Source organism: Mandrillus leucophaeus, unplaced genomic scaffold (assembly GCF_000951045.1).
Source record: "Mandrillus leucophaeus isolate KB7577 unplaced genomic scaffold, Mleu.le_1.0 Scaffold18, whole genome shotgun sequence".
Classification (NCBI taxonomy): domain Eukaryota; kingdom Metazoa; phylum Chordata; class Mammalia; order Primates; family Cercopithecidae; genus Mandrillus; species Mandrillus leucophaeus.
Genome location: NW_012101809.1, coordinates 1189832 through 1198509, shown reverse-complemented (window position 1 = coordinate 1198509; position 8678 = coordinate 1189832). Strand labels below are relative to the sequence as shown.

Sequence of the window (8678 nt, the reverse complement as noted above, 5' to 3'; positions counted from 1 at the left end):
CCGACCAACAACACATTTAATATTATGTACCAACAGTATGTACCTACCAATAGTAGGTACTCATTAAATATTATAGTGAACAAAAAGATAAATTTAGGTTGTATTTCCTCTTTTTTCTTTTGCTCCCTTCTGGCCTGGAGCTTTGGTAGTGGGATGCCATGATGACATATCCTAATATCCTGTGTAAAAGTAGATGTCCATTATAGGATTTTTCATCCTAAGTTTCTGCTATTGCTATAAATGACAGCTGTCATAGTGTGAAATATGCCTAAACTGGGAAGGCATGGAAAGTCTCAGGTAGTATAATTGTATTGTAAATCCATATCAGTTTTGAAGATTTCCCTACTCCCCTTTTAAGCATAAAAGATTTATATTAAAGAGAAGTCTCTTAATAAGAGAAATACTGGCAATCATGTTGTGACATTTGGAATTCACATGAAAAGGATCAACTTCCGGTTATAAAAACAGTTTGGTATTTCTTTTTAAAAATTTTGTTAATACAGGTGCGGTGGCTCATGCCTATAATCCCAGCACTTTGGGAGGCGGAGTCAGGTGGATCACTTGAGGTTAGGAGTTCAAGACTAGCCTGGCCAACATAGTGAAACCCCATCTCTACTAAAAATACAAAAATTAGCCAGGGATGGTGGTGCATGCCTGTAATCCCAGCTACTCGGGAGGCTGAGGCAGGAGAGTTGCTTAAACCCGGGAGGTGGAGGCCGCAGTGAGACGAGATCGCAACACTGCACTCCAGCCTGGGCAACAGAGAGAGACTCTGTGTCAAAAACAAACAAAATTGTTAATATGCTTTTAAGGTTTTTTTGTTTGTTTTGTTTTTTTGAGATAGAGTTTTGTACTGTCACCCAGGCTGGAGTACCATGGTACGATCTCCACTCATTCCAGCCTTCACCTCCCAGACTCAAGTGATTCTCTCGTGCCTCAGCCTCCCACACAGTTGGAATTACAGGTGTGTGCCATCATGGCCGACTAATTTTTTTGTATTTTTGGTAGAGACAGGGTTTCGCCATGTTGACCAGGATGGTCTCGAACTCCTGTCCTCAAGTGATCCACCTGTCTTGGCCTCCCAAAGGGCTGGGATTACAGGTGTGAGCCACTGCGCCTGGCCTAATTTTTTAAATTGACAAATAATTGTACATATTCATGGGGTAAATAGTGATGTTTCAATACATATACTGTGTAGTGATTAGATTAGGGTAATTAGCATATCCATCATCTCAAACATCATTTCTTTGTGTTGGGAATATTCAGTATCCCTTTCTTTCTTTTTTCTTTTTCTTTCTTTTTTTTTTCTTTTTGAGACGGAGTCTCACTCTGTCGCCTGAAGTGCAATGGCGCAATCTCGGCTCACTGTAGCCTTGATCTCCCAGGTTCAGGCAATTCTCCTGCCTCAGCCTTCTGAGTAACTGGGATTATAGGTGTTGTGCCACCAAGCCTAGCTAATTTTTGTATTTTTAGTAGAGACGAGGTTTCACCATATTGGCCAGGCTGGTCTTGAACTCCTGACCTCAAGTGATCCACCTGTTTTGTAATCCCAAAGTGCTGGGATTACAGGCGTGAGCCGCCATGCCCAGTCTCAGTTTAGTATTTCTGTAGCACCACTTATTTGGGCATCTGTGTTAGGATTTGTAAGTGGAAATAATAGTGGGCCTTTAAACTAAAAACTGTACAGCAAAGGAAGCAATTAACAAAACAAAAAAGCAACCCATGGATTGGGAAAAGATACATACATACCATACATCTAATAAGCAATTAATATCCTAAATTTATAAGAAACTCATGCAACTCAATACCAAAAATGTAAATAACCCAATTTAAAAATGTGCAAAGGACCTAAATTAGACACTTCTCAGAAGAAGAAATTCAGATGGCCAACAAACATATGAAAAGGTGCTCAACAACTCTTAGCATCAGGGAGATGCAAATCAAAACCACACTAAGATAGCACCCCCCACCTGTTGGGATGGCTATTATGCAAAAGAAAAAAGGTAAGAGTTAGGATGTGGGAAAAAAGAAATCCCTTCTATACTGTTAGTGGGAATGTAAATTATTACAGCTGTCTTGGGAAACAGTATAAAAGTTCCTCAAAATTAAAAATAGGACTACTGGCCAGGTGTAGTGGCTCACACCTGTAATCCCAGCACTTTGGGAGGCTGAGACAGGTGATCCGAGGCGGGCGGATCACGAGGTCAGATCGAGACCATCCTGGCTAACACGGTGAAACACATGAGGTCAGGAGTTTGAGACCAGCCTGGGCAACATGCGGAAACCCCGTCTCCACTAAAATTACAAAAATTAGCTGGGCATGGTGGTGCACATCTGTAATCCCAGCTACTCAGTAGGCTGAGGCAGGTTAATTGCTTGAACCCAGGAGGTGGAAGTTGTAGTGAGCTGAGATCATGCCACTGCACACCAGCCTGCGTGACACAGCAAGACTCTGTCTCAAAAAAAGAAAAAAAAAAAAAATAGAACTGTAAGATTTAATAATCTCACTTCTCGGTATCTATCCAAAGGATTTTAAAGCAGGCTTGTGAAGAGATATTTGCACTCCCATGTTCATCGCAGCATTATTCACAATAGTCAAGATATGGAAATAGCCTAAATGTCCTTTGACAGATGAATAGATAGGGAAAAGGTGGCATATATACACAGTGGAATAGTATTCAGCCTTAAGAAAAAGAAGGAAATTCTGCCATTTAGGACAATGTGGATGAACCTGGAGGACATGCTAAGTAAAATAAGCAAGACACAGAAAGAGAAATACTGCATGATCTCACTTACATGTGGAATCTATAATAGTTAATAGAAGCAGACAGTAGCATCATAGTTGCCAGGGGCTGCAGGGACGGGAGTGGGGAGGTGTATGTAGAGATGTTCATCAAAAGGTCCAAACAAGGCAGCATAAGAAAAAAGTACAAAAATGACAACTATAAAGAGGTGACAGATATATTAATTAGCTGAAATGTGATAATTTCACAATGTATATCAAAACATCAAGTTGTATATCTCAAATATATAACATTTTTATATGTCAAAAAAATTAAATTGTCACAAAATAAAATATTTAAAAGATAAAGCAATAAATCAAGAGAGGGCTATGACAGATGAAACAAGATAGGCTCTATGTAAATGATGGTTGAAACTAGGTGAGGCATTCACAGGGTTGGGAGGGGGCTTATTATACTGTTGTCTATAGTTTTGTGTCTTTGAACATCAATTCAAATTTGTGTTTTAAAGGGGAAAAAAAGAAATAATAGTGGCCTTGGATTAATGCCCACCTTTGTAGTAAGGATTTTTAGCTGAGAGAATTTTAATCATTTGCATATACTAGTCAATGTAAGGCATGGAGAAATGTAGGCATTAATTTTGTATGGCTTTTCTAAGGACGCTGGAAGGAAGAGAATTTAAAATCATGTTCTTTTCAAAAGACTGAAGTCCAACTCTGTTGCTGTCCGCACTTACATGGGCAGAGCCCCACCTGACTCAGCCTCACACTCACTTGGCCTGTATCAGGTTACTTTTACTGGGGCTTTAGGAGAGAGTGATAAAACTGTTCTTGTTTGATTTGGGGCCCTTAGGCAGGTTGCTGCTCTGGGGTTAGGTTGCCTTATAAAAAGGTAACTCACCACGCATAACAATGCTTTTTCCTGTTTAAAGGGAGAACTAGTTCTTCTATCAGATGATTTCTTAAGGCAGCACAAAGTAGCCAGACACAAAAAGAGTTAAGATCCAAGCTCTACCAGTTATTAGCTGTGTGATCCCTAACAAGTTATTTAACTTAGAACTCTGGTTTCTTTCTCTGTTTAAAATGGAGATTAAAAGATCTAATTATTGGGGATGTTATGTGAAAGTGGTTTACCAGTGGGGTGCGGTGGCTTACGCCTGTAATCCCAGCCACTTTGGGAGGCCGAGGCGGGCGGATCACGAGGTCAGATCGAGACCATCCTGGCTAACACGGTGAAACCCCGTCTCCACTAAAAAATACAAAATATTAGCTGGGTGTGGTGGCGGGCACCTGTAGTCCCAGCTACTGGGGAGGCTGAGGCGGGAGAATGGCGGGAACCCAGGAGGTAGAGCTTGCAGTGAGCCGAGATCGCGCCACTGCACTCCAGCCTGGGCGACAGAGCAAGATTCTGTCTCAAAATAAATAAATAAATAAAATAAATAAAGAAAGTGGTTTACCCCAGTGGTTGTCTTCTGTTAGGCACTTCATGAATTGGAATGTTTCCTTTTAGGTCTATGATAATGTTTTTTTCAAAATAAATAACTGTTCTTTCAAATTGGGATTTTTATTTATTCATTTTGTGCATCCCTATAACTTTGAAATTTTATTGTTGGAACTAACATCTATTGTAGAAAAGGAAATTGTTCAGTTTTCAGAATGTCATTTTATAATTATAAAAGGAGATCTCACTTTGGAGAATGAGTGAAGCTTGTTTAATGCAGAAATAATGCCTGTTGTTGATATTCACCTTTTAGTATCTGGCAGTGAATCTTTTATGTAGCAAATGATCAATAAATTTACCTTTTTTTTTTATTTATACAGATAGTACACATCCTAAATATGACTTCTGCAAAGATAATTTCTTTTCTGTTACCACCTGATGAAAGTCTTCATTCACTACAGTCTCGTATTGAGCGTGAAACTGGAATAAATACTGGTTCTCAAGAACTTCTTTCAGAGACAGGAATTTCTCTGGATCCTCGGAAACCAGCCTCTCAATGTGTTCTAGATGGAGTTGTAAGAAAATTAATTATAATATCCCTAGAGTATATGAAATCTAGAGGGATTGCATGCCCTGCAATTTTTATGCATACTTGGAATTCCTTGGTCTGGGGAGCACATTCTGTTTTGGTTTTGTCCTACTCCCAACTCTTATCATTGCTTTGCAAGGTGAACAGGATAGAAATGAAACATTTGTTGTTTTGAACTTTGCAAGACTTTTTCTTTGGTGCCAGTTTTCTGCTCCTGTACCCAGACCAAACTGAGGGTCAGGCTGCTTACTCTCTCGGCCCAATAACGAGATGCAGATGAACTGGGAGAGGAGGGAGTTTTTATTTCAGTAACCAGTTACAGGTAGAAGGCCTGGAAATTATCGCCAGACCAACTCAAAATTACAAAGTTTTCCCAGAGTTTATATATCCTCTAAGCTATATGTCTATGTATAAGTTTGCATTCATCTAAAAACATAAATGATTAGTTTAATCTGTAACTAAGGTCTGAGTCTTGAAGACATTCCTCTGGAGCCTCAGTAAATTTATTTACTCTAAATGGGTCCAGGTGCTGGGGTGATTGCCCTTATCTTGTCTCCTATTAAATCACAGAGGTTTGAGGAGTTCCTACAGACCTCCAATAAACTTGTTTGTGGAAGCCTGAGGAGTTTCTTCAGACCCCCAATAAAACATTTAATCGTAAATGGGTCCTATTAAGAATTCCTTCATTATTTTGCTTTTAGCCCCAGGAAGGGCCTGGGTGGAACTCTTGGTAGGCTTTGGTTCCATTTCAGCCTTTGTGTAAGGGCACTGGCTCTTCCAGTTTTTTTTTTTTTTTTTGACATAGTCTTGCCCTGTTGCCCAGGCTGAAGTGCAATGGCACAATCTCAGCTCACTGCAACCTCCGCCTCCTGGGTTCAAGTGATTCTCCCTGCCACAGCCTCCCAAGTAGCTGGGATTATAGGCGCCCGACACCATGCCCAGCTAGTTTTTTGTATCTTGGTAGAGACGGGGTTTCACCACTCCTGACCGACCTTAGGTGATCAACCCACCTCGGCCTCCCTAAGTGCTGGGATTACAGGCGTGAGCCACTGTGCCCGGCTGCTCTTTCAGCTTTTAGTATTTAACTTCACCACTCAGTCAGTGCTGAAACAGTTGTTATGGAGGCCTATGTTAGTGAGACCTGGCCTGCCACACTCCCACTTATTATTCCTTCTTGGCTTGGTGCAGTGGCACATGCCTGTAATCCCAGGACTTTGGGAACCCAAGGTGAGTGGATTGCTTGAGTTCAGGAGTTCGAGACCTGCCTGAGCAACATGGTGAAGCCCTGTCTGTACAAAAACTACAAAAATTAGCTAGGTTTGATGGTGCACCCCTGTAGTCTTAGCTACTTGGGAGGCTGAGGTGGGAGAATCACTTGAGTCTAGGGAGGTTGAGGCTGCAGTGAGCCATGATCACGCCACTGCACTCCAGCCTGGGTGACAGAGCAAGACCCTGTCTCAAACAAAAAAATTTCTTTTCGTATTTGAAGTCCAGTACTCTGAAACTACTGTGAGACCAGCAGTCTCATAGGTCCTGCCAAAGGATGGATGCGTGGTAAAATACGACTGGTCATGACTTTTTCCCCATTTTTCTTTTTATGACTTTATTGAGGCATATTAATTATCACGTTAGTTCTCATTTAAGGTGTACAATATAGTGATTTTTTTGTTTCTTTTTTATTAACTTGTCACTGACTTGATGCTCAATTGCAGTGATTTTTTTTTAAAGTAAATTTACCAAATTTTGCAGCTATCACCATAAACCAGCTTAAAAACGTTTCCATTAACAGTCCATTAACTGTTAATCTCCATTCTGCCCACCCCAGGCAACCAGGAATCTATTTTTTATCTCCAAAAGTTTACCTTTCCTGAACATTCCATATAAATGAAATTATGTAATATATAGTCTCCTGTCTGACTTTTTTTACTTGCCTTGTATTTTTGAAGTCCATGCATGTTGTAGCATGTATCAGTACTTCATTCCTTTTGATTACTGAATAGTTTTTTCACTGTATATATCTTTTTGCATTTGTTCTTTGGGTTTTGGCGATTGTTTACTTTAGCCCATACAAAAGTTTGGGTCTTTTTCCTCAACAAAAGTATGGACTCTGTTATTTGTAAGAGATATGCTAATACACATTGACTTTGATCATTTGCATTTCAAAGTAGAAAATCTGGTGCATAAGTATTTAGAAAACCTAGGATTTTCAAAGATCCTTGAGCAGGATTTTAATTGTTTGTTTCTTTTTCAGAGAGGCTGTGATAGCTATATGGTTTATTTGTTTGATAAAAGTAAAACTGTGTATGAAGGGCCATTTGCTTCCAGAAGTTTATCCGATTGTGTAAATTATATTGGTAAGTCCAGTCCGCTTAGCGGCTGAGCTTTAAACATGAATTAATTTAACTTTAACTCTCAGTATGATTAGTAGAAATGGACTTTTGATGTTGTGTTCTGTATCTCATACTTGAAGTTTCTATATGGAGTTATATGAGAATTCTGAAAAATTGATTTATATAGTTTGGAAGGTGAAAAGGTAGATATTAAATCTTCACCAGATCATTCATTTAAGAGAAGATTTACTTTCTTGAGGATGGGACTCTTACAGGAGAATGAAACTTCACTATTAGTTAAACCTACTTTTTAATTGTCTCTTCATTATCTAAGCATGTTAAAGTATTTATTTCATTTTTCCTGTGAATACTGCTTGATGTTCAAATGTTTTAATTTATCGTGTGAAAATTATTCTTTTCTTTTGAACAAGTTAAGTGTTTGATCACTGTATGTCTACCCAAATAAAATAAAGCACAAAATTACAAAATCAACAACAAAATTGAGCAGAGGGGCTGAAATATATGTAATCTTACTTTTTAAAAAATCTTTTTATTACTTTTCTTTTGAAATTTTCTTTTAAATTGAGGCAGTTTACATAGAGTGAAATTTATGTAGCATGAAATTCACAGATATATTTCGATAACTTTTGACAAATTTATATACTTGTGTAATCCACACCACAGTCATGATGTAGATCATTTCCTTCACCTCAGAAAGTTCTGTCATGTCTCTTTTCAGTCAACTCCCCTTGCCCCAGACTTTATTATTACTATTTTACTAATGAACTTTTTTTTTTAAAGAATGGTTTTAGATTTGCCAAAAAATTGGGCAGATAGTACAGAGTTTTCATATAACTCCCCTCACTTGCGCATGTAGTTTTTCCTATTGTTAACATTTTACCTGGGAGGTGGAGGTTGCAGTGAGCCAATGTCACACCACTGCATTTCACCCTGGGCAACAGAGTGAGACCCTTTCTCAAAAAAATAAATAAAAAACATAAAATATTAAAAAATATTAAAAAGTTAAAAAAATCTATTTTACATTAGTATGATGCGTTTGTTACATTTAATGAACCCATATATTATTAATTGAAACCCATACTTTATTCACATTTCCTTCATTTTTACCTAATATCCTTTTTCTGTTCTAAGATCTCATCTAGGATACATTATATTTAGTTGTCATGTCTCTTTAGCTCCTGTTTGCTGTGACATTTTCTCAGACTTCAAATAGTCCTTGTTTTCGATGACCTTGACAGTTCTAAGGACTACAAGTCAAGTATTTTGTAAGATGTCCCTCTGCTAAAATTTGTCTTTTTTTTTTTTGAGACGGAGTTTCACTCTTGTCGCCTAGGCTGGAGTACAGTGGTGCAATCTTGGCTCACTGCAACCTCCACCTCCCGGGTACAAGCAATTCTCCTATCTCAGCCTCCCGAGTAGCTGGGATTACAGGCACGCACCACCATGCCCAGCTAATTTTTGTATTTTTAGTAGAGACAGGGTTTTGCCATGTTGGCCAGGCTGGTTTCGAACTCCTGACCTCAGGTGATCCGCCTGCCTTGGTCTCCCAAAGTGCTG

The 8678-nt window shown here is 38.9% G+C and overlaps 1 protein-coding gene across 1 annotated transcript in view; it reads left to right on the top strand.

The window, feature by feature from the left end:
• The window catches only part of CHUK (conserved helix-loop-helix ubiquitous kinase), a 43293-nt gene that overhangs the window by 15943 nt on the left and 18672 nt on the right, over window positions 1-8678 (top strand). The window contains exons 10-11 of the mRNA XM_011977386.1: window positions 4562-4756; window positions 7022-7124. Of these exons, the coding sequence (XP_011832776.1) occupies window positions 4562-4756; window positions 7022-7124 (298 nt within the window). The remainder of the gene's footprint in view (window positions 1-4561; window positions 4757-7021; window positions 7125-8678) is intronic.